The sequence below is a fragment of the Lissotriton helveticus genome, chromosome 4_1 (assembly GCF_964261635.1).
Source record: "Lissotriton helveticus chromosome 4_1, aLisHel1.1, whole genome shotgun sequence".
Lineage (NCBI taxonomy): Eukaryota > Metazoa > Chordata > Amphibia > Caudata > Salamandridae > Lissotriton > Lissotriton helveticus.
The window spans coordinates 804,517,664-804,544,166 of NC_136063.1; the positions used below are offsets into that span (position 1 = coordinate 804,517,664).

The following is a 26,503-nucleotide window of genomic DNA, read 5'->3' on the forward strand; positions in this document are numbered from 1 at the left end:
GTCCAACCCGCCACAAAAGTTCACATTTTCATGTGTCATCCTAATTAAGTTCATGAAACCTAATCACCGGTAAGAGAGGAATGAAATCACAGCCCAGCATCACGAAACCACAGAAAAGAGAGGGGGCGGGGAGGGGGGGGGGGGTCAGGGGGGTGGGGGTCAGGGGGAACGGTAGATAGAGAGAGAGTAAGTCACTGCACTGAGAGGGAAAAACTTCTGCTTCTCGTCAGCGTCTCCGAGCAGGAAAGATGAGAATTGTTATTCTGCTCCTGGAGGAATTGGGGCTATGACGTCGGTCCTGATACCCGATCATTACGTGACTTACACGCTGGAGAGAGAGAGGGAGAAAAAAGGGGAAGCCGTTTGATTCATGAATAAAAATCCGAGCGCAACACTGGCACAAACAATAAATCGCATTTAAAGGTAACAGGGGGAGAAATATTTACAAAGAGAGCTTTTACTAAAGAAGGCAGTGCCGGCAAGCCGATTTTGGGGGGCTAATTGCATATATATATCTCGAGTTCTGAGGGGTTGTCAAAGGGAAGGGAGAGAGCAGCAGCAGACGAAGGAGGAAGCAACAGAGAGAGGGAGCTGCCTCCAAGGAGCAAGGAGAGAAGCTGCTGCTTGTGCTGGAGGAGGAGAAGAAGATCTGATCTCACCGTCAGTAACTCAGCCCAGGCTCATCACAAGAGGCTGCACCGGGCTCAGCCACCCTCCTGCCTCTGCCTTCCCTGCCTCTCTCTCTCTCTTACTCTCTTTTCTTTCTTTCTTCAGGCTTTTCCTTTATCCAGCCATTCTTTCTTCGTTTACTCTTCTTGTTTTCTGCATTGTTTTTCTTCCAGCCCTTTATTTTTTTCAGTTTTATTCCCATTTCCTTTCTTTTTCTCTTCATTCTATTGTTCTTTGCTTACTTACTATTCCTTTCTTTTCTTTTTTCTCCCCTATTCTTATTTTGTTTATTTCTCATTTACCCTGTTTTTTCCCCTTCCATTTCTTTATTTCCGTGTATCTTTCTCCACCCCCCACTTATTTTTCACCTTCTTTCTGCCTTCCCTTTTCTCTCCACCCCCTGCGTCGTTCCTTACCAGCCCTCCCGCTCACCTTCTCTATCTCTACCCAGTCCCTCCTGGCCTCGCTCTCTTCTCTGAAACTTTCCTTCAAGCGCTCTTGCACCTGCGGTTCCTCCGAGTTCCGCTCTGTTGCCTGTAACCAGCCGTGGAAGCCAGCGGGTCGCCGCGTGCTCGCCTGCCTTGAAGCTGCTCGCCTCCCCCTGACCGCCGGACAGGAGTTTGATGGTAAGGAACTTAAAGAATGCGCGTGGCTGGCTAGCTCTGGACTTCAGACCGTGTGAGAGGAAGATGTGGTTTCCACGGCAGCCCTTGAACTGCCCGAGGATGGAGTTCCGAACCGTGGGGCTGTTGCGTGGTGCTTCTTGTGGGTTCCTGTCTTGGAGCCAAGCTTTCCCTGCGACATCTGTGCGCTACAGTAAGTGATGTGGCCAGTGACGGCTCTCCCTTGTCCCTTCTCTCGTCCGCAGAATGGCCATGTGCTGCCGAGCGCTGCTCGCCTTGCTGGTCGCCTATGGAATCATCATGCACGCCAGCGTCCACTGCACGCCCGCGGCCCTCAAGTTCCCCACGCTAAGGTAGGTGCCTCGCTATCTGCTCTCCGCCGCCGGCGTGACCTGGGCCAGGGCTCAGTTTTGTTGTTATTTTTAGAGACTGTAACCACTGGGGAGAGAAGAGAGCGGGAACATTTAATGCAAGGAATACCAGGAGCAGAGGGTCAAAGGAGGGGCGTTTTCCTATAATCCCGTTATAAAGCATTGGCAGAAAAATGCGAAATGGGGGGGGGGGGTGGCGCGGAGGGACGTTTAAGCTCACCCGCGGAACTTTACCAATATGTTTTTGCCCATTTGATGGAAGAATTGAGGGCCTCTGAAGGAGACCGAGCAGACCCCGAGGTGCTGAAATGGACCTCGGGTTTATGCCACGGCTGCGGCTAGTGTGAGAAAGACCCCACGCTGTAGCGCCCTGAGCCGGCGGAAACTGCAAACGAATGTTGGAGTCACCTGGCACCTTCCCGCGCCGGGACAGGCGGCGTCGGGGCCACTTGGCTTTCTGAGTGATGTTGCCCTGTGGTGGTCCTGTGGACCCGTCACAGACAGTGGCCGCTTAATTGGTTTCCCACGATTGACAACCTCGGGAGTGCAGTGCGTTAAATCAACACACATGTCTGCCCCAAGTCCGCAGGGACTCCTGGCAGCAGGGGCCGACGCTGGCCGATTTTAATCACATCAACGAGGCACTTGTGATGCAGGAGGCACGTTCCAAGGACCCCAGCAAGTGCGTTTTACACAATCTCTGCCTGCTTTCAGATTTCTCGTCCGATTCCTCAGATATAAAGTAAATAAAACTGCCAATGGCGCTCTGTACGCCCTAGTTAGGCCCAGGTTTTCAGATGCAAGATACCGGCTCTTTCAGAAGCGAGGCGCCAAGGGGCTCGAGGAAGGCTGCTCGTGGCTGAATGGTGCCTGGGGGGTGAGAGGACACGCACGTCAAGTCCGTGGAACAAAGGGGCTTCCTTAACTATCCATGGCGGGGGGTGGGGGGGGGGGCTGTGCGACCCCCGGTTCAGTGGAAAGCCTTTGTCTTTTAATACAACATACATCTTCACGCATGAGGCCCTTCGAGCCCTCTCTTGACGTGAGCTTTAACCAAGACCTGAATTTTTAATGGTACACGGGAACGCTGCGCGCATTTTAATCGCCCTTTCTGATGAGATGACTTGTTTTCAGCATCTGGGGGGTGAGCGCAGGTTGAGCGTTTTCGAGATGTGCAGGTGCTATTATCACCAGGTGAAACCCCTGAAAACCTGCACACAAATAGTAATTTTACTTGAAGCTCCCGTTCGCACGTTATTCCTCATTCACACGCGGGTGTGCAACGGGTGCAGACACCTCCAGTAGGCGCAAATGCGACTTGACTCGCATTTACGCGGGTTATTTGCAGCCGGTGGGTGATAGAAATGGTAATGTCTGCATCTAAAGGTGAAATATTTCGCTCTCTTTTTATCACCTTCTGGGTATTCTCTCCTCGAACTAGGCTTCGTAATAGGCAGTATTCGTTCATTTTTTTAAACCAAATTGAGGAGAATAAATTCTGCAAATTCAAAGCATGTTCTTTTATCTTTTTTTGTATTGTGGTTTCATGGGAGGCAAATGTGACGGGAAAGCAGGCAGCGAGATTGTGCAAATAGCTCATTATCACAATCTATCTATCTATCTATCTATCTATCTATCTATCTATCTATCTATCTATCTATCTATCTATCTATCTTTCTATCTATCTATCTATCTATCTATCTATCTATCTATCTCCCTCACTCTATCCATCTATCTATCTATCTATCTATCTATCTATCTATCTATCTATCTATCTATCTATCTATCTATCTATCTATCTATCTATCTGTCTGTCTGTCTGTCTGTCTGTCTGTCTGTCTGTCTATCTATCTATCTATCTATCTATCTATCTCTCTATCTCTCTCTCTCTCTCTCTCTCTCTCTATCTATCTATCTATCTATCTATCTATCTATCTCTCTCTCTCTATCTATCTATCTATCTCTCTCTCTCTCTCTATCTATCTATCTATCTATCTATCTATCTATCTATCTATCTATGTATCTATCTCTGTCTGTCTATTTCCATCCATCATCATTGACTATATCAGCCCTCCTCTGACTGGATTCCAACCCAGTCAGCCTCTCCACCACACAGGCCGTATATGTATTATCTGCTACAAGTTGTGAAACGCGCTGGCTCGGTGCATCTGCTCTCATAGTATCGTTTGACCGCAGGCGAGCCCTGGTGGCACCGACACTGAAGAGCACAGATACCGCTTGTGTTGTGTCCAACTGCACACACCCTTCCCCGCCAGGGTCTCCACCTCAGGCCTGGACCTCTGGGGGCGCGGCTCCACCGAGCGCCGGAATTAGCAAGAAAGAAACACTTTCGAATCATCTATTATTAACGCGCCTGCCAGAGCTAGGCCGACAGAAATAGCTCGCTGTGACCTACATCCCGCCGACTACAGAGCCCGGCCCGGCAAGGGGGAGCCTGGCCTGAGGGGGCGGCCCTGCAGGGGAAACCCTGAGGGGAGGCGGACCCTGGGGAGAACAGGCCCTGTGAGACTGCGTCCCGGGGAGAGGGGAGAAACTGGAGGGAGCACCTCCTGGGGAGGGGAGGGCTGCACCCGAAGGAAGCCTTTCAGAGGGGGCAGGGCACTCCCGGGATAGGTTCACCCCCGCCTCCGGGAGTGGACTGACCCGAGAGACCACCTCCGAGCTAGGGCAGCGACCACCTGTAGCCCCAGAATATGGCACTCCTGAGAGAGAACCTTCTCAAAGGGGCATGCCCTAGCCCGAAGGTAGAAGCTCCGCCAAGGGGCTGGGGCTCACCCCAGAGCGAGCAAGGCCTCACCAGGGAGCGCAGAGGGCAAACCGGAAGAGAGCAGTCCCAGGTCCGGCGAGAGTACCCCGAAGAGGCCAGCAAAGCCAGAACACCCTAAAGAGTGCATGGGAGCCTCCCAGAGAGGGTAGGATGCCCCCCAGGAGTGCCAGGACATCTCTGGTGGGGAGTCAAGAGCTACAATCCAGAAGCACCTAAACAACAGAGAGCAGGGCAACCCCCTGGCAGAAACAGCCACATAGGAGGGCGGTGGAGCCTCGTGTGACACTGGCGCAACAAGAGCCCCCGTGACAGCAGCCGGGGTGAGGGCACCTTTGACATCCCTTGCCACAGCTCACTGAGCAACACACACATTAATATCTGGAGCCAGATCAGTGCCACCCCTCTCCCCCCCCCCCCCCCCCAAGCCAGCCCCCCAAAGCGTGCCTGCTCTGTAAACGCCTCACCCTCTAATTACAGTCCCTCCGGGGCCTCGGCGGAGCGGCCCCGCGCGCCCCCTCTGATCCCGTCCGCCAGCGAGCCCTAATGAAGGGCGTGCTGGCGGCTGCCGCCCCGAGCCCGGCGGGGAGGGGGTCTCCCGAGCTCTTTGTGCACTCGCTGGTAAGCTGGTGGCCTCCCGCGCGCTGCCAGACTTGGCCCAGCCCCAGGGCAGCGCGCAGATGGGCCGCGCTTGTTATTTCTCTCACGCCCACCTTCAGATGGAGGCCGGGGTCTCTGGGGGGCTCTTCCCATCCATCCTCGGCCTATCATGTTTATATTAAAAAAAAAGCCTGAGCCCCTGCCAGGGACAGCAGGGATTACACATCCGCGTTAGTCAGGAGGCACACGCTGTTCATTTACCCCTCGCCTTCTGCCACTCTCTCCCCAGGTTTGAAGACGAGCTCTATGACGAGGACGGAAACTCTCTCCCCGACTTCGCCTTCGACAACGAGCCCCTGGGCATGGGCAGCCCGGCCTCGATGCTCGACGACATGTACTCCCTGTACTACCCGCCGGAGAAGAGGTGAAGCTCCGGGGCTGTCTGCACGACTATCGAGGGGTGGGAGTGGAGGGGAGGTAGAGGGGAGTGGAGGGGAGGTAGAGGCAGGGGGTGGTTCAGGTGAACTAGCCAAAGGCCTTCTAACATGCAGTGTGCGCGTGTGTGAGCGTGTGTGCGTGAGTAGTGCTTGATCAAGGTTCATGGATGGGTGTGACTATCTGGCATAGGTGAGGAGATCTGCGCGTGGATGGACAGGTGACCGAGTGTGTGGGGAGGCGGTAGACGGCTAGGCAGACTGACAGACAGAGAGATGGCAAACCACACCTATGCGGCGAGCGGGTATTTGGTCATTAGAAGCGCACCGCATCCTGTCGTGCGCACCAGAGAGCTGTCACTGCACGTCTGACGTCTCGTGGAGGTGTGTCTGTGCCGCGTGCAGTCAGAAGGCAATTAGGGATACTCCGACAGATGGGCGGTGTCCAGGAAGGGATGGGACTCAGAAGGGTAGAGGCAGTCACGAGCGCACTGGGGGAGAAGCGCGCCCTCACTGCTTGCCTGGGAGCCGCACGGCGCGTGCATCCGAGCAGACCATGGGGTGCAGGGGCATCAGGGGGTGCATTTCCGCAGCCAGGGCCAGGATAGTCTGGGGTGTGCAGTCAGGTCCTGCTGAAGCAGATTTAGAAGCCTCACAGGTGTGTGATGTGCATTACAGCCTCCCAGACTTAGAGCCTACAACTCCTTAGTAAGGTGTATCGGATTACCAGGGGCAGCTGAGATGTATGTCAGGGAGGCATTCTCGAAGATCACCCCCCTCCCCCGGCCCCAGATAGACCCCGCACCCCCATACACGCCCCCGCGCCGCTTCCCCCTCTGCCAGAACCGGTATTTAACATTTTTGTCTGTGACTCTCCCCTTCCCCATATTATCTGTTCTTCTCAGCAGACATGCCGACGTGCTCTTTAACAAAGCGTACAGGAAAGTGCTGGGCCAAATGTCTGCGAGGAAATACCTGCATTCTCTGATGGCCAAACGCGTAGGGTAAGGGTTTACCTCTTACAATCAGTCACATGTATAGTGCACAGCAGGACTAAAGCGCATCACCCGCACCCTCAGCAGAAGATGTATAGATATCAAGTTACTGTTTTAATAAAGCCCATGGGAGAACTGATCACATTTCCATAATGAATTATTCATGACTTGGATTTATTGTCATCCAGTCTGTCGATCAGTTTTAATAGAGTTCATCTACACAACTAGTCTTCTCATTTTATCTGGTACATTCTTCATTTTTGTTTGATGTCTATTTATTCGAGAGTGTAAACAAAAAATATATATATATACATATACATATATATATATATATATATATATATATATATATATATATATATATATATATATATATTTATATATATGCCTAAAACACATTTCTTAGGTTTGTAAAAACACCCCCATTACGAAATTATATTTCTACTTCTAAACAATGAGGGCACCGAAAAATAAAACAATGTGCATTTTAAAAATAGAACTAGCACATGAAGAATATACGTTATGAAATACCTACCGTCGGCCGATGCATGTAAATATATGAAGAGATAAATAAAAGCCCGCTAGGTTGACAGAAAAAAAAGAAAGAGAACGAGAGAAAGGAAAATAAATCGATAAATACAACTCCTGTTGCGCACATCCATCGTAGAAACAATAGATAATCATAAAATGCATCTGACAAGTACACAAAATACAATCTGCAAGAATGAATGTCGTATCACTTGATGCTTGAATATATTCACACAAACATTTCAATAAATGTATGGCTAATCGTTAATGGCATCATGGCAAAGTATTGCAACACCAAGACACGCAGGCACACATCTACATTCACGTCAAGATAGGTGAGCGGACGTGCTCCCTTCCACTTAGAGTGAGATACTTTTGACCCTCACCTCACTGCAGCAGGCACACACGTGCGCAAGTGAAGGGGTTCATGGGATATGGCGCCGTCTGATGACGTACGCCTACGTCCACAGGCTACGAGGAACACCTAACACTTCAAAATGGCCGCACGTTCCTTCTTGTGCTTCATTCCACTTATGCACAATCAAATACCCCTGTAGAGCAAGGGTGTATGTAGGGTAATAATGTTCCATCCTGTTAGAGGCGCACTGCATATGCTCCTCCGAAGGTTACCGTACATTACATGAAAGAAGCGCAGCGTAGTGAGCAGCCATTGGTGTCGTTTGACAGGGCCCAGTAGTTGATGGTTTAATTGTCGCTGGCATAGTAGCACGGTCCTTCAGGTGGTCTTGATGGCTGTAGCTGGAGGAGGTCTTGGGTCGTGACTGAGGTTGGGAGAATGAAGTCGTGTACGTGGGGCGACTGACACATTGTGTGGAGGACAGGTGTGCTTTTATTAGATGGTGAACATCAGCGTGCTTTTTAGGGTGGTGTGCCTTTTTGCGAATTGTGAGGCCGAAGTCTGGTAGAACGCATTGTATATTTATTGTATGCACAGGTGGCTCCAATAAATGATTGACTGAGTTTCGAATAAAATCGAGACATTATGTTCACTGTATTTCGTGTCTGTTTTAGTCCAAAGTAGGTTTCACCGCAGTTCTAGGCACGACTGTAACATTAGTCATTATGACCAGGGGGTTCCCACAATGACGTTAGACATTGGTTGCATAGAGCAGGTGGCAGCTTGATTTGGTGGTAGTTTAAACTGATTTTACACATTTGTAGTTTATGGAAGAGTACAAGCTGAGTTGTTTGGAGTGTGGCTGGTTCAAACATTGGCATTTTACGGCAGTGCACGAGCTGAGAGGTTTGGAGTGTGGCAGGTTCACCCATTGGTAGTTTACGACAGTGTAGAAGCTGAGATGTTTGGAGTGTGGCTGGTTCACACATTGGTATTTTAGGGCAGTGTACAAGCTGAGATGTTTGGAGTGTGGCTGGTTCACACATTGGTGTTTTACTGAAGTGCACGGGCTTAGTTGTTTGGAGTGTGGCTGGTTCACACATTGGTATTTTAGGGCAGTGCATGGGTGAATTGTTTGGAGTGTGGCTGGGTTAGACATTGGTATTTTAGGGCAGTGCACGGGTGAATTATTTGGAGTGTGGCTGGTTCAGACATTGGTATTTTAGGGCAGTGCATACCCTGAGTTGTTGGAGTGTGGCTGGTTCACACATTGGTATGTTACGGCAGTGTACACGCTGAGATGTTTGGAGTGTGGCTGGTTCACCCATTGACATTTTACGGCAGTGTACAAGCTGAGATGTTTGGAGTGTGGCTGGTTCACACATTGGTATTTTAGGGCAGTGCACGGGTGAATTGTTTGGAGTGTGGCTGGTTCACACATTGGTATTTTAGGGCAGTGCACGGGTGAATTGTTTGGAGTGTGGCTGGTTCACACATTGGTATTTTAGGGGAGTACACACGCTGAGTTGTTTGGAGTGTGGCTGGTTCACACATTGGTATTTTAGGGGAGTACACACGCTGAGTTGTTTGGAGTGTGGCTGGTTCACACATTGGTATTTTAGGGCAGTGCACGGGTGAATTGTTTGGAGTGTGACTGGTTCACACATTGGTATTTTAGGGCAGTGCACGGGTGAATTGTTTGGAGTGTGGCTGGTTCACACATTGGTATTTTAGGGCAGTGCACGGGTGAATTGTTTGGAGTGTGGCTGGTTCACACATTGGTATTTTAGGGGAGTACACACGCTGAGTTGTTTGGAGTGTGGCTGGTTCACACATTGGTATTTTAGGGCAGTGCATGCGCTGAGTAGTTTGGAGTGTGGCTGGTTCACAGTGAGTTGACTTGTTGGGCTTCTGCGATTAGAGCTTGGTGACTGGCTAGTAGTAGATGATGGTATTTAAACTGTAGGGTGAGAGGATGCTGTCAAAATTGAGATCATGATCGAGTAGCTGGCATTCGATCCCGGTGGCTTGATTTGCACTGTAGACGTCGGTATTGTAATGCTATTATGATGCACTGCAATTCATGCCCTGGTATTCACTAAAGAAAAGTATTAACTGTTAGAGCACGATAGCGGTGGTTAGTTTTGTTCTCTGTTATATATGTTTTCCTTTTGAGGTGCCTTTTTTGCTGTATTTGATAACTTTTCACTTGGGTGATTGATGCTGCAGTTTGGTGCTGAGATGTTCTTTTGGTGGTTAAAGGGTTCTTTAGTGGTTGATAATAATGCCCCAGAGTGAATGGCCTTGTAGAGAATCAACTGGTCGTATACTGTAGCGATGGGTATTCTACTAGAGTGGTTGATTTTAGACTGCGTGTTGTATCTACCGCAGAAGTAGGCATTGTACAGTAGCAGTTGATATTTCACTGTTGCTTTTGAAATTGTCATACAGTCTGGAAGTTTACTGTTGGGACAAAATCGTGTTTTAATGGTTGACATTTCACTATCGCCTTTCGTGGTAGGATTGAAGGTAGCATTGAAGTCTGGGTGATGTTGTACTGCAGAAATGTGTTACCTGTGTTGGTACAGTGCTGTAGTGGTCGATGTGCTACTAACAAGAATGGAACTCTAGCATGATTGGTTGTGGACGCTGGTGGTTAGTGTGGTGCTGTGCTTGTTGATTGCACTTTAGTGTTTGATCATGAACTGAACTGATTAACATTAAACAATAGTGGTTGTCATTCAGTAGTGTGAGTTAGTGTGTTGCAGTGTTTTTTTTTGCAGTGATACTGCTCATTGTAGTGCCGAGGCGCACACTGTGCTGCAGTGGACTGCAGTGCCACAGTGGGCCCTGCCTGTCATATTTAATGTTCAACTCCGTTTATTGTTCGAATCTGTGTTGCTGCTATTCGTATTACATTAAGGAGGTTGGTGTTGTAGTAGAATGGTTGGTTCTTGTTAAATTGCAGGCTTGGGCTTGTATTGTGGAGGTCAGTGTTGGAAATTAGTGGCTGAAACCCAAGAGTGTTGTTTGCCAATGTGCAGTAACAATGACAGTGTCACATCGCTGTGTGCTGCCGTGATCGGCATTGTAGGCAAGTGGTTGGATTCATAGTAGCTAGCGTTGCATTGAGTAGCTCCCATATGGCGGCACTGGCTGTTTTTGTAGTTCAGAGTCTGATATAACAACATATGGATAATGTTCCTCAGTGATGGCTGCTAGGCATTCGTTAACGACTGGTGTATATGCTAATCCTTGGCATGCTAAAGAATCGGTCGATAAGGCAGCTCTGTGATTGGTTTTATTGTCAGTCGGCTTCACTGATCAATGTTTTGGTGGTAGGGTCTGGGCTTGAAATTGACGGCCGTGGCGAGGGCCTTTGAAATCGCATGACTGTATTTAAGCGGTTCACACTTCAGTTTTGGTAGTGACAGATGAGTCTGGCGTCTGGAAGGGCTGCTATCACAAGCGCAAACACGCTTTCAAGCACATTATATTAGGCACCAGATTATCGCGCATTGACAGAATATATGAGCCTTCAGAAAGGAAGCGGAGACAGAAAGTAACATGCGTGAGACAACCGGTCCAAGCGTGAGACAGAATACTAGGCGCAAGGCAGAAGGAATGAAGCAGAGACGGAACACAGGAAGCTTCTTGAAGAAAGTATTAGGCAGAGACAGGAAAAAGGGACACAGCAAAGTGTTGGCCTTTGACTGAACGAGGGGGCGGGGCTAGGAAGTAGGAGGAGCCAGACAGGAGGAATGAGTCATCCAGGGACAGAGAGTAGATTTCAGAGCCAGAAAGTAGGAAGCTCCCAAGAGAAGGTAGAAGGCGGGAGGGTACACACACAGCTGGTGGGAGGGTGGCTAAAAGTAGGAGGAGCCAGAGAGAAGAAGGTGAAAGACTGTCAGACACGGGGTGGGGGAACTACAGGAAGGAACTTGCAGAGTTATTTGTAACCAAGCCCTTGCTTCCTCCCATCCGCAGGGCGGCCAGCAGCAGCTTGGAGCAGGACTCCGACCCGCTCTCCAAACGGCACTCGGACGGCATCTTCACCGACAGCTACAGCCGCTACCGGAAGCAGATGGCCGTCAAGAAGTACTTGGCAGCCGTCCTGGGCAAAAGGTATAAACAAAGAATTAAAAACAAAGGACGGCGCGTAGCATACTTGTAGCGATGAGCAGACAGCCACCCTGTGTACACAGCCCCAAAACCAGAGTCATCTCCAAACTGACTGAACAATCATCGCTCCTGTGTTATCTCCAAACATGTATTTATGTATGAAGTAAAGCCATTAAATGAATATTTTGATAACAATATTGTTTTTCTTTTTGTACAAAAGCACTAGAGAACGCACAGATCTACTTTGTGGACCAATGATTGAGTTATATATGATATATATATATATATATAAATAAGAAAGAACAATGCATATAAAGTGTGCACGTGAAGGAACAAATTCGCCTGAGCTGTTTATGTTTTTTGTATAAAATAAATAGAATAAGGACAATCATTGTTTTTGAATATGACGCCTATTTTTGTAAGTAGAATCCAAAAGATAGTATTTTTGTCCAAGACAGGGTTGAAGACATTAGGACTGCCTGTTTGCTCCCGGACATAGCTTTGATGCCCTGCTACGCGGCGGTAGTGACGCCTGTAGAATTGCACACGCAGGTTCTCCCCCCCTCCCGGGGAGCCTCAGCAAAGTCTCCTCTCCCAAGGGGAACTGCCCCGCGCACCTATCTTTTTCCCTGGTTCCACGAATGTGTACTAGTATCTCCTTTGAACACCCACTGACCCGGAAGAGACCATGTTAACTCCAGGGGGAGATAAAAGAAACCAGCTCCGTCCTCCATGGGGTCTGTGAGCTGACACAGTAGCACAAACATGGAGGCGTGCAAGTAATACCATGACAACGCCCCCACCCTGGCCACACCCACAGACATTAGTCCCTCCAATTAAGTTGAGGCGCCCCACATAGAACAGCGACCCCTTCCGGCCCAGCCCTCAATTGGCCTTGACAGCTCGATATAGGAACTTGGTGCAAAGTACAACGTGTTACTCTCCAGTGCTGTCCATGCTTCTCATTCCGTGAAGGCGCCCCGACGCTCGCCTCTGTGAGCTGTCCGGCCCCGTCCCGCTTCATGCTTCTGTTGCCCCACGTCTCCCCCCAATATGTTATACGCTATTTTACGCTCTTATGAATCATTATTTTTTTTAAGAACTGTACAAACGCAGATTTCCACTGATTCCTGTTTTGATTTATGCAAGTTCTTACTGTACACGTTTAGGAGACCCCTGTTGTAGCTATATCACTAAATACGTATGCACTACGACAAAACAGTTTTTGTTCTTTGTTCATTGAGTTGTAAGTAAAAACAAAATGTATTTTTCTACATTATGGCTTATTGTAAAGTAAAAAAAACAAATATATATATTCCATAAAACAAAGGTTGTTATTTAGCATGTTCAATTTTCGTTCACTACTAATCGTAGACAATACCATTTTAAATATGTTTAAATCATACCTTAGTCTTTGGTGAAAAATATTATTTAAATAAAATGCAGTCACGGACATTAATAGGGAAGACTCCTATCTTTCATATTGGCAATGTCCACAGAGGACCATATAAACATATCAATGTATATAATGACACATCTATTTGTCTATACACGCACACACACAGACAAGTGCGTGTTTATATACATGTACACACACGGCCATTTGGACCTATGTATACATAAGTGTATATATACACGCACACCTGCTTATGTGTGAACATATATGTAAATACATGCATAACGTATACATGAATACGTGTGTGCGTGTATAAACACAACAAGCTGATACATATGTATGCATGTACATATGTTTGTATGCGTGCGTACCTACGCGCACATGTGTGTATATAAGATATGTGTATATATGTTTATACTTGTTTGTTTTATAAACATACACACATGTATTTATGTAAATATGCACATGACCGCGTACATATAGACACGTAAAATGTATGTTTGCGCGTGCGTGAGGTTGTGTATGCGTGCGTGTGAGCATTTGTGTATATTTTGTTACATTTCCATTCACTAAAATTCTTCTAGAAGAAAACAGTGTCGTTACTTTCAAAATAGAAAACTAAAAAAAAAAATACCCCGAGAGTCGGTAAATGATACCGGGTCTTTCGTGCTCCTGACCAAAGGGATGAGTCGTTTATCACCGCCTCGGCGGGATCGAGTCTGCACCCCACAGCCCCTCCCCCCATTGCCTGGCCCCCACCAGTCGCTGCTCATTGCAGACAGTAGTGCGCACACCTAGGCAGTCTCCCATCCCTGCCAGAGCTCAGTGTGTGACGTCACTCCTACCTTCAGTTTGCATTCTCCTCAGGCAGTGTGACGCAGGATGCAGTGGGCAGCTCTCGTGCCTTCCCTCGCCTTTTAAATCGCCACCAATCACAGATGGCTATTTCAGTGGCCCTACAATGCTGCAACACATCGGCTTGCATTTTTAGTCTTAACTCTTTGTTCGCTGGTAGTTCTTAGGCAGTTGTTGCTGTGCGTGTCCCCATTGTGGTTATGAAGTAGGCTTCAGTTTCACCCTCTTCCCCGCCACCTGTCTCTCTTTTGATCTCAGTAGATTTAACGTTCATTGGCTAGCTGCAAACATCACCAGTCATCCCCTCTAGCTAACTCTTTTGTGTCGTTTTCAGAAAACGCCAATAGCCTTACTACACTTTAATCATATTTTGTTGCGAAAGCTGTGATGATCTCAATAGTTGTCAGTCTTGAAGAACTTATTGTGTATAATTGAATATTAAACTTAATTTAATCAAAGTATGAGTACACACATGACATCGATAACTAGGACGTTACAATTGTTATATAAAAGTGTGTAAAGTTTGTATGAATAAATTTTTGTAAACAACGCAACTTCGTCTAATGTTTGGGGAAAAGAGATATCTAGTGGTGGATCTATATAAGTCGTAAAGTGGATTACACATATCCGTTTTAGAGCGTGTAATTTTAGGGTGAACAATCTGAGTGAAAAAATAAAAATGTTTAATTTAATTGTTTTACCTTTTCCCCGTCTCAAGAATAAGAGAGAGTCAACACGGAAACGGCCATTACGTGATTTTTGCACGCAGACAAATGTTGACTAACTGGCTACAAAATCCAACAACCGAATGATAATGGGGCTACACAAATGTCAGTCCCATCAACCTATAAACAGGCACAAAACTCAAACAAACTTGCTTAATAGTTGGGGGCAGATTTTGCACAGACAGACACGTGATTCAAAAGCACCGCTTTCAGGGGCTAGGTGGCGCTGTTGTGAGAAAGTGGTCACAATATGGCAGGTGTACTGTACTTAGGCTATTTCAAGAGAAGGCATCCTTTCGTTCTACATTAAAGGCCCTCTGTTCTATTGCTCACGGTCAAACACCGCCTACTCCAAAACCTTTAATGACACGGGGTGCAGTCTGCACAGGGCGGGGTGCAAGTGGGCGCGAAGGCCTTTTTCTACCCGCTTACATGAAACTACCAAAGAAGGAAACAGCTTTTATATTAATGATAGAAAGAGGGAGGGGAAACAGGACTGTGGTAGCAGAGCGCCCCCTGACTAAGCCTTTCTGACAAGTGCAGTCTGTCAGAGTAACTTCCACTGCCACCTTCCTGCTGCCCCCAGTTGTAGAACACGAACGCGTGCCCCCTGGAAAATATGCAGAGGGGACGCTGAAATTCCCACTACACAAAGTTAAATGTTCAACACTACATACAAAGGCATCTCCCAAAATAAATGTCACTGTGGATTTCACTTGCTACCAGAATCTAGAGCCGTGGGTGGGGCTACTAGGGTGCCCACCTCCCCGGCCCCTGCTGAGAAGCGCCTCCTTCGGCCTTTTGCGCTTCTATGTGCTAGATACTACTTCAAGGAGAGCCCCTGTGCCTCAGGCAGCAAACGAGGCCAGTCAGTCCTTTGAAGGGAGGGCGCCCAGAGTGAGGACGCCTTACTTATGCTACACCCACAGAGTCAGACTGGCTTTCAGGGCGACCTGGCAGCGCCAGAATGGGTGGCCTGCCAGGTCAGAGTTTGGCACGTTATTTTGGCTCCGAGTCCTTGCGGGCCGCTTTTCTGATCTCCTAGGCCGGTATTTACTATTGATTTCCCTGATATCACTACAGCCATTGTACACAAATACATATGGGCTCCCACACCTTGTAAAACACCTATGCACAATGTCTTTACGAGTTCGAAACTGCCTTGATTTACAAATGTGGGCCAGGATTTTAGCTGTGTGATTCGCTAATATGAGCCACCTTTATTTTGGGGTCTGGGCCTATTTTCTGTCCCCACCAGACCCTGTAAATGCAGGAACCACATCAACCAATTCATCCACTCAGGCAGCGTCCGCTCTAGCAAAACCACTGAATCTGCCCTCAGGGCGCACTGCGCTTTTCTCGTGTACTATGGAGCGTTGTGTGTGGATGAGCCATGCTTGGGAGCCCAGGGGCTCTGTTGACCCCACCCTCAAGACAGGACTGCAACAGGCGAGGGCGTGGGATGTGTGGAGTCTTCATTTATCCCTCGCACGCCTCCCCCCAGCCCTACGGCGGCGTCTTCTGGAAAACGTGCCCGGAATGAGTCCAGCAGGAGCCGCCCGGATCGATACCTGCCCGCCTCGCCGAGGGAGGGAGATGGATTGGAGGTTGCACACGCGCGCGCATACATCTGCGTCGCAGCGCGTGGGCTGAGCTGAGGTGAAGCTTCTGCAGCTCGCGCGCGGAGACTGAAGGGCAGCGGCGAGGCCCCGCCCCCTCCGTCTCCGCTCGCGCGCGGAGGTCGCAGCGGCGAGGCCCCGCCCCCTCTGGTGCCACAGGTCACCAGACTCCGGGCCTGTGGCGGCGCGTGCCCGGCCACTGCGCCAGCAAACACTCCTGGCTGAGGGAAGCGCGTTTTCCCAAGAGGCTCAGCGCGAGAGTCCTGTGACTGTCGGTGGCTGCAGGGTATGATGAGAAGGTCGCACGCTTCTTTAAACACGGACGGAAGAGCTCCGCCCCAAACTCCCTCACGATATGTGTCCACGTGACTTTGACGAAATAAACTTACTCCGAGCGGCAGCTGTGCGCTGCGTGGTTTCTCAGTCAAGTAGGAGTTGAAGGGCAGGCTGAGGAACAGTGCAACAGGTGCAGTAACACCGGGACCCGCGAGTGTTAGTGGCCCCTTTTAGCCCAGTCGTAGCTGCCTTTTACTATCAAAGTTTGAATACGGGGACCATTGTCTTTGCTTCTGTGTTGGCCCCGGGCTCCTGTGACACATCCCTGCCGAGGGACACGAGGAACCAGGACTACGCGTTGCTGGAGGTGTTGAAACCACCAAAACCACCAAAGTTGCAGACTTAGAACACAAAAGTTTAAATCTAGGCTGCCCCACTTGTTCAAACAGCTGGTAATACTAGCTGGGCTTTAAGTGGGAGGAAAAAACTAGAATGTCTCCCAAAGGGGCGTGACTGAAGTAATCAGGGGGCGTGGCTTAAAAAGTAATAAAAAGCTGTGCCACTGCTTAGCATAGTGTGCTTCCGGACTGGTCATTTGCTGCTTCTGTCACTGCATCCAGATACATAATACAAGTAACATTGCACCTACAACAAGTCAGAACTATTGGCTTTGCTAGTGGTTGTTAGTTGCATACGATGAATACGCAGCAACTATGGCTTCTTTGTATAGAATATTGAAAATGGTTCCGTTCTGAAATGACGAGACTGTGAAAGAACTATAATAAGTCTCTTAGATGTTACTTCAAAGGCAATGGAGGGTGGTACCATCCTACTGCAGAGTTAAGATTTATTTTTTTCACCTTGAGGGTGAGGACAAAAAATGGAGAGCCCGATAGGGACCCGTCTCAGCACCTGCTTTTAAGAACTGCCGGCGCTGAGCACTGGCAAAACCCGGCCCACTTAAAGTCCTGAATATTAGGTACATCTAGTTTATTTCCCGTGTCCTATTGTCCTTGTCTTCCAACCTTTGAAGCGGAGCCCAGTGGTTATATATGTTCCAGAAAGCACCATACAAAAAATTTACCCATTGGTCCCGTACTGTAAGTAATTTCCCCATAACACGCCAAGTATGCAGCGCAGTTGCACTGGCATTAACTCTAAATGTAATATGATGACAGGCATGACAGTTGGTGCGCTCTTTAATTCAGCATCCGCTGAGCCTTCGTGTAGGACACCCCCACTGCATAGAGGCCTACTGCCCCTCACATGGAATACATTCCCCAATTTCATTTTCAGTTTACTGTCTAAAGCCCCTGTTTTCTGCTTCTGCAAAACAGTGATGTAAAGCCAAGCACTCCGATAGATGGCGCTCTATCACGTACCAGTGCTCTTTATTATGCTGGGTCCCGCTCTTCTTCGCCTCTGAGGTGAGGTTCCTCTGCAACCTGTTCCCTGCTCTGATATAATCCGTAATTTTAGGAACGCCTTTTCTAAGAACTCCGCCAAAACAGGCCTCCTTCTGAGTACTGCTAGGTGCCTGACTTCGAATCCCTCTCACGGGCCTCTGACCCAGAGTAGTAAACGTGAGGCGTTAAAGGGCTAATTGGAAGATGGCTCAATGTTGTGACGTCACCCGGGACTTTAGGGTGCATGATTTGACATCCAGTACCCCTGGCATCCTAGCGAAGTGGTACCCAAGCCTTCCAGGCATCGTGGCTTAATAATGGCCGATGCCATGTCATGTTCACAGAACGTGGTAACTTTAGAACTCGTGCGTTTCCAACCTTAATGGGGAGAATTCAGGGAGCCACAAACACACACAGGCATGTGGGTGTGCACATGTTCATCACAATACGCAGCCTAAAACACCTTCACGACACGTTACTGTTAAACTCAAGCTGCATATAGCCATTGTAAACACCCTCCATTCTCACCTCACTTACGTGACACTAGAACTAACGAAGATGCATCCTGTCAGACTATGCATCTGTGGAAAGCCAGAAGAGAAGTGGTAACACACACACGCATTGAGTGGTATTTCTACAGTGTAACAATTTGCCTGTGGGTAATTTAATCAACAACTTTGATCGGCAGTGATGCTCTACATTTTGAATGGGTGCAACACAAGGCTGGGCTTGCACAGCACCTGGTGCACATGCATTAAAAGATTGGCACCTGTGCCTGTCTGGGCGAGGGTAATCCCAAAAATGGTACACTGCAACATATTACCCAATTTGCACACTCATGAGAGAATGGATAGGAGACTCAATTTCCAGAGGCAATGTGTCCTCGAGATAAGGCACCTTGCAGCACATCAAAATACAGTCAATACGTAAGGCCAGATTCAATAACCAAGTTCTAGAGCAGGAACAGAAATCTTAAAGATTCAGTACAAAAATTCGAAAGGCGTAGTAAAGAAATTTAAGGCGTGAATGCATAATGGATCAAAGCCATGAAGGCTTGCAGTAAATAGGACAATACAGAATAATGTGCAAATCAGAAAAGGTATAAGGGCCATATGTATCAAGCAAATTAGCATTTGCAAAGGCCGAAATTCGCAGAATTTCGGCCTTTGCGAATGCTAATTTGCTAAATGGAATGTATGAAACATTTTCGCAGCAAAATAAGGAATCGCAAAATTTGCCATTCCTTATTTTGCGATTGCACTTAAGGAATCGCAAATTGTGCGATTCCTTAAATGCAATGTATCAAATAAAAATTAATGCAGAAATGCCCATAAGGATTCGCAAATTACCACCAACTTCTAGTTGGTGGTAAGTTGCGAATTCTTTTGAAAAAGCAATTTATTTAAAATCCAAAGGTGGCATATGACGCTCATACATGCCCTTAGGGCATGTATGTGCGCCATATGCCCACACATGTCATTTTCAGGGGTGCAGCAGGGTGTTCTTGTGACAACCCTGCACCCTTGAAAAAATTCCTAAATTGCGATTAGCAAATTGCTAATCGCAAATTTCCCCTTCATTCCTTTGGGCCTCCTGGCCCATAGAAATGAATGGAAAATTTGCGATTAGCAATTTGCTAATCGCAATTTAGGAATGTTAAGGAATCGCTAAAAAGAAGCGATTTCCTACATACATACCGTTTTGCGATTTCTAAATAGCGATTCCTTAAAAATCGCTATTTAGAAATCGCAAATGGTGAGGATGATACATATGGCCCTAAGTCCCAAGTGAGCAGCAAAATCAAGAAGAAAAATGGCAGCATCCAGTGCAGCATCGGAGAAAAGCCTTGGCTCACCCCAAAATCTTGGGTTCATATATAGTTTTCTTGCATAAGAAATCATTACTTTCTGCAAAATCATCATATTGCCTTACCATCTAAGCACAATCTCCCCACATGAATTCTGATTCTGCCCACTTCATGCAAATGTTATCTGGACGTGGCAGAACAAACTAGTTACAAGAACAATAGCAAACTGTTGAGAATAAATACAGTACAGTGGGCCAGCCGAAGGACCTTGAAAATGGAACATTACTGTGTTCATCTTGGAAAGTTCTCTCCAAGAACATCAATGGAAATAAGCAAATATTGCTCTGCTTTAACTGAGTGCTGCAGAAATAACGAACAGTGAACATGCAAGAGGAAACATCCACTTCGAACATGATGGCGTCGAGACTTAAGTGAGGCCTGTTAGCATAAACCAGAAAAACACACTTCCACAAGACATAGTAAATTTGTTTTAAATGCAATACTGCCATATCAGTGTGTGTATGTAAAATCGAAAGTGAATCCACGTTCTTCGTGTTGTTAATGATACATAAAAATATGAAATGCACAAATACTCTAACACCTGTCCTGAGCACCTATTAGATTACCATTACTTCACGGTAAGCGGGAAAACAAAGAAAGCAAACACAAGGAGATGATGGACGGAGTGCTGAAACTTTTCAGACACTCACCCCCAGTCACTATTAGATCTGGGTTGAATCCATCATTGTTCTTTAGCTCACTTCACCACCCCAGTTCAGACCCAGCCATATGCAAATCAGTCTTGACCACTTGACCCTGTTCCTCATGGGAACAGTTTAGCCCGAACTGCCAAGTCAGGTCTTCCCTGAACCGGAAACAATGAATCAACACAAACCCCAGCATTATTAGCTGGGTGAATGGTAGTTTACCACACATATTAATGTCGCTATTTTTGTTAGGTTCAGTAAAGGTTTCAGTAACTTAAACCTGAGCTCAACCCCTGGTAGCTACGACACAGAGCAGGCAGACTTAACATAAGAAAATGTGAAAGCATTTAGAAGTACCAAAACAGGTAAAAAGTCGACAATGAAATGCAAAAAAATCCCACTCCAATTTATAAAAATAGCAATAATTTACTGAACAAACTCGGAGTTACCGCCATTAACTCGAACCTCCCCGGTCTGCAAGTTATACAGATAAGAGGTTTGAGTTTCAATAAACATCCAATACGCCTGTTGGTAATAAACTGCTACATCAACCCTGCACAGACCCTAATGAAAGACCAGCTGGAGGCACTGGCACAAAACCTAGAAGATCTGCTAAACAAACACAAAACACACCAGGTCATTCTAGCTGGGGACTTCAATCTGAAAGATCTCGACAAAACTGAAAAAACCCCCGGGGATCTGGCAGGGTAGCTCCCCTGCGGGATCTTCTTAACAGTTACAAGCTGACATCAACCTACGCACTGAAAAAAGCTCGCTCGGCCGCCTGGCAGCCTCAGCCCACTTTTCGGGACGCCTCAAGAATTGATTACATCATGATTAGTGGAGAGCTGGCGGCCAGAATGGATGACTTTGAAATTAAAGATCGGAAGGAAAGCGACCACAGGCCATTAAGAGCAGCATTTCAGTTGGATGTACCGCCTGCCATTATCTATCAATCCATCGGGGAGGCAAGTGGGGAGGAGAAACACTGCGTCCTGCGGAGGATCAAGTGGTCAGATAAGACCAACGGGACACTTCAAACATGGCTGGGCAAGGCACAGGAAGGGAGTTTGCCCACAGAGCTCGCACCCATAAAAAGATGGTAGAATATTATTGAGGATTTACAAACTAAACTTGGGAACCCCAAATTCCAAAATTCTAGAATAAAAGGGCAATTCAGATCAGGAAATACATGTCCACATGACATACGAGAACATGAAAGACTTTTGCGTAAGGCTCTCGCAGAAAAGAAAAGAGGGAGCAGTCAAACAGAGGGAGCATCGATTGCCTCACTGAGGGCTTCCCTAAGGAAGAAGCTTTGGGAACATAAAAAAGCCAACATGGAAAGCCAGTGGCTCAAAGTTTTCTCCCTGCTCAAACAAAAGAACCCAGCACGACTCTGGAGATATATGAACCAGCTGAGCAACCGAGAACCATCAAGAGAAAACGGGGTTGACGGGGTTGCAGAAAAAGATTGGATGCAATATGTGAAGCAGCTCTATGTAACAGCCTCCACTAACGAAGTTCCATCAAGCGATAAGGTGGAGGTAGCTGAGCAAGTCCAACCGATCAGCATAAAGCCAGGTGTCAAAACCTCGAGCCCAGACATGGCCCCTTTGGGCAATAGATCCCCGGCAGATGCTGACGATACCTTACCAACCTGGGCTAAAATCCAACAGGTCATCAAATTGATCAAGAGTATGAGGAATGACGGGGCCCAACGGGATTCCAGCGCCGGTTTTCAAACAAGCACCGGAGTTTTGGGCAGCACTCCTAACTCCGCTTTTTAATTACACCTTCTCGACTGTCATAACCACAGAGTCCTGGAGGGGTTCCATACTTGTCCCAATCTTCAAAAAAGGAGATCGCCTAAAGCCGTCAAACTACAGGCTCATCGCCCTGCTTGATTTGGAAGCTAAGGCATATGCTCGCCTATTATTGAACGATTTAGAAAAATGGGTTGAAGAGAGAAACATAATACCCATGCACCAGACTGGCTTTAGGTCCCAGGCATCAACAATGGACAACGTCCTGGCGCTAGCACATCTCTCTGCCCAGGCAACTCTGAAGAACCACCCTCCACTCTTCTGCTGCTTCATGGACTACAGCACAGCCTTTGACAAAGTAACCAGAAAACGATTATGGTGGAAATTAGAAAAGTGGGGCATCCCACCGAATCTTCTGAAGGCAAAAATGTCACTATATGAGGACACCTGGGTGAGGGTCAAAACTAGTGCCTGCACAGTTTCCCCCAAAATAACCACTGAGAATGGGTTGAAGCAAGGGTGCGTGCTGGCCCCCACCCTCTTCAACTTATATACGGCGGACCTGGGACAGGCACTAAAAGGAGCCAGTTTAGTAGCCCCAAGATTAGGAAGCGTGAGGCTTCCTGTCCTACAGTATGCTGACGATACAGTCATTTTGGACCACACGAAGATGGGACTAAAAAGAGCATTAAATGCACTAAATAGTTTTAACATCGCCAACAACTTGATAGTCAATCAAGGGAAAACGAAGGTCATCATTTTTGGGTCTTACCATCGGAAAAAGAATGCATAGTGGCAACTAGGAAACGCTCTAATCAACTCGGTGGTTTCATATAATTACTTAGGGGTCTGGTTCACGGAACGGGCCAAGGCAAACGTTCATCTAAACCAGCAGAGCTCCAAAGCCAATAATGTTGTACACTTATTAAGACAATTAAGCCAGAATTTGATCAGTCCATCCACCAGACCAATTCTGACAGCTCTCAGAGCAAAGCTCCTTCCAGCAATTAGCTACGGCCATCTAGCCTTCCCCGGGAATTTGGACACTCTCCTCAATTCAGCCCAAGCCAAGGCATATAAGTCGGTGCTACACATACCAAGGACAGCAAGAAAAACTAGGCTAAGATTGGAGCTTGGCCTAGCAAGGCCAGACTTGATCTGCCAGGGGGAGATCATAAAGTTATACCTAAGAACATTAAGGGCCCCGGCTAATTCCCTAAAAAATCACTTGAGATCCATCTTTGAGTGGCCAGGCACGGAATGGCACACTAGGCTGGGAAACGCAATCAGAGAATTGAAGATAGAGGAAGAAAGTATGCCGCGGCAGGATCAATGTTCCCTCTAATTTTTTTACTCTGTGTGCTTCACTGGAGGGTCTCTGTGCGCTGCAACCATGGCCATGTGCGCCAGGAACCAGACCACGCGCGTGTGCAGCGCCAAATGTCACTCCAAACGTTGGCTTAAAAAAGTGAAAAGATGGTGCATTTTCACACAAACAGCTCCACGTTAAGCTTTTGCATATTGGATAACGACGCCATGACATTGATTGGTTACACAGGTAAGTACACTTAGGGTTTAAAAAAGCACAAGACTCCAAAAGGTGGTAGCATCATAAGATTTTACTAAATATTTTTAACTGGAGCACTGTTCATTAGGTGGGGAAATGTTGAGAGCCTATACAATATCAAATATACACAATAAGTTACAAAATTACATAACATTTACAATGTGATGTGAAAGCTACTGAGTAATGTTGGGCTATCCCGCAAGGGATAGTTTGTAAAACTCAGACATCCACGCAAACATGGACTGTGGGAGAAGGACGTTCAGACAAGTCAAGTGGCATCACTAGATGGGTGACAGGGTTGCTTCTCACGGCGATCCTTGCCATTTTTCCAGTGCTGATAAACTTTATCAAGGTCAACTTTCCCATTCAGGAGGTAGGCCTTTGTTCTCATCAGCATATCCAAATGCTTCTGCTCTAGTCTATTCCTCAATTTACTCTTTATAGTATTCATGAGGCTGAATCCTCGTTCACAATCTGCACTAGATGCTTGAAATGTTGCGCAGACATCAACTAGCTGAGACACCACACTGTACTGAGCAGCATTGCGTACAGTGAAATTCACCATGTCTTGAAATGTGGTCAATAAACCACCCTTTACATGTTCTGCCACCACATATTTATAGTCTCTGTACTGTCGAACAACATCTTCTGGTGTTTCACAATCACCCAGGACCAAGACATTTTTATACTTTTCAACAAGTCTTTGTATATTCTCAGTCCCAAAATCAAAATGTGATTGTGTTGACATTGCCTGGATTTCAAAACTTGCCCATTCTTTCAGTTCATCCTCAGGGAACCTTTTTTGCATGTGATCACAAAGAAGGGAAACAAAAGACAGAATAGGCCCACTGTCAAATTCTTGCCTTTCCTTGTACAACACCATCATCTCTCTTACATTGCTGCTCCAAAAGACAGTGTCCCCCAAATACTGTTCCTTAATTTGGCCAATCTTTGCTCTTGCATACTGTACAGCTTCAACAGTAGTCAAATAACTTTTTTGGAACAGTTTGCACAATGCTGCAAATTCACTCAGAATGTCATGAAGTACTGCAAGGGAAATGTGGTAGTTTGAGTCAGATAGCTTTTTGTAACAATATTTAGCAATTGGATCATTCTCTTCAACTTTCTCATGCTCAAAGTACTTAAGAACAGCCTCGTAATTCCGAATTAGTGCACCAACTGCAAAATGCCTCGAAAGCCACCGGACTTCATTCAATGGTCGAAAAGAGACCACTTCACAGTCAGTGACTAATGCCATTTCATCCAGCTTGGACTTCTTTGCAGGTGATCTGGAGAACACAGTGTAGACAGTCCTCAATAATGTCTCCATCTCTTTAATCATTGGAACCCTCTTCCAGGCATCATCAACTCCCAAATCTTCTCGATGAGCGACACAATGCTGCTCAACTAGATGAGGAATGGATTGTTTAAGGCGAGTAGCAACACCATTATTTTTACCCAGCATCACAGACGCACCATCGGATGTGAACATGACCATTTTCATGAGGTCAAGTTCATTGGCAGTGTAGAATTCTTTCACGGCAGTAGTGATAGCCTCAGCATTACAACTAGTCAGCTTCACTATGCCCCCAAACTGTGTTTTGTGCTCTGTTGAGGTTACAGGTCGGTACTTGAAGTACAGAATGAGCATTTTTGTAACAGAAATATCTGTGCTCTCATCAATTATCAATGTGTGATACAAAGCGTTACGAAGTTCTGCCATACCTTCACTGTGTATCACGCTATTGATGGCCTCAAGGAACTCAAAGGCATAGTTCTTGCTCCTCCAGCTCTCTGGTATCTTCACATACAAAGCTAGGTGGTCATGGATGTCTTGTACAGATAACATTGAAGTATTCATCTTGACTGCCAGCAACACATTGTTGATGAGAATCTTTATCTCCTCAGGCAGGGATCTTTGTCGTTCAACTACTTCCATCCTATTTGCTTTGTCAGTGGGAGTTTCTGTCAGCATTGCCCGCACTCCAAACCAAACCTGGCAGCAGCAATTCTGTTTCTCAATTTCACCATGGCAGACTCGTGAACTTTGCTAATTAGATGGCGTTTCAGGTAATCCAGTTTCCAGCCATCACTCCATTTCTTCCCTGTGGAAAAGTCCCCAACAATCTTGGCTTCTGCACACGCTTTGCAAATTAAGCCCACATCTGGACTGTATTGAAATAGTTCCCCAAGTTGCACTCGAACCTTGCTTCATGATTTCTGGGTCTCAGCCTCCACAATTTCTTTCATCCACTCTTCCTTGAAGACAAGGCAACATTTCTTCCTTTGTGGTGAAGCATCACACTCGGCAGAAGGTACAGCTTTGCGCTTGAACATATTTGCAATGACTGGGTTTAGCCTGCAAAATAAAGGTACATGGTTAAAGTTGAAGCCTATGCTCATGATTGCAATCGGTCACATAATACTGAGGCATTGCCGGCAATACGTAGAGTGTAATTACCTGGATTTTTCTGTCCACTGCAGTGCCCTTTCAAACTTATATGTAGCACTGTCCGTAGAGCCTGCAATAGAAGTAAAGATTGTTACAGCACATTGTGAATTTGTAATACAGAAATATACCATGTGCACCATAGGGGGACTCTACCAAACAATTACCTGTTGTGCTTTTTCTCACGTATGCCCGATCAAATATGTGGGGTACTGCCTGTGAAACCTACAACAGAAGAAAACGTGGGTAAGATATGTGGTTATACTACAATGTAGAAAATGCACCACAGTTTAACCCTACCAAAGAATTACCTGCTCTGCTTGTTCTCACGTATGCCCGATCAAATATGTGGGGTACTGCCTGTGAAACCTACAACAGAAGAAAACGTGGGTAAGATATGTGGTTATACTACAATGAAGAAGATGCACCACAGTTTAACTCTACC

General features: G+C 46.9%; 1 protein-coding gene and 1 pseudogene across 3 annotated transcripts; one reads left to right on the forward strand and one right to left on the reverse strand.

The window, feature by feature from the left end:
- The first annotated feature begins 245 nt into the window (after window positions 1–245).
- On the forward strand, window positions 246–14,312 carry ADCYAP1 (adenylate cyclase activating polypeptide 1). Of its 3 annotated transcripts, none has more exons than XM_078687457.1 (5): window positions 246–1,295; window positions 1,538–1,645; window positions 5,338–5,472; window positions 6,388–6,486; window positions 11,351–14,312. In XM_078687457.1, the coding sequence occupies exons 2-5, from the start codon at window positions 1,539–1,541 to the stop codon at window positions 11,535–11,537; spliced, it is 528 nt and encodes a 175-aa protein (XP_078543583.1). In that variant the 5' UTR covers window positions 246–1,295; window position 1,538; the 3' UTR covers window positions 11,538–14,312. The 3 variants fall into 3 exon arrangements, with proteins under 3 accessions (XP_078543583.1, XP_078543584.1, XP_078543585.1); XM_078687458.1 differs by having other exon boundaries at window positions 6,391–6,486; window positions 11,351–14,311; XM_078687459.1 differs by lacking the exon at window positions 6,388–6,486.
- Window positions 14,313–23,877: 9,565 nt separating this feature from the next.
- LOC144827338 (zinc finger protein 862-like) lies at window positions 23,878–25,946 on the reverse strand (annotated as a pseudogene).
- Between the last annotated feature and the right edge of the window lie 557 nt (window positions 25,947–26,503).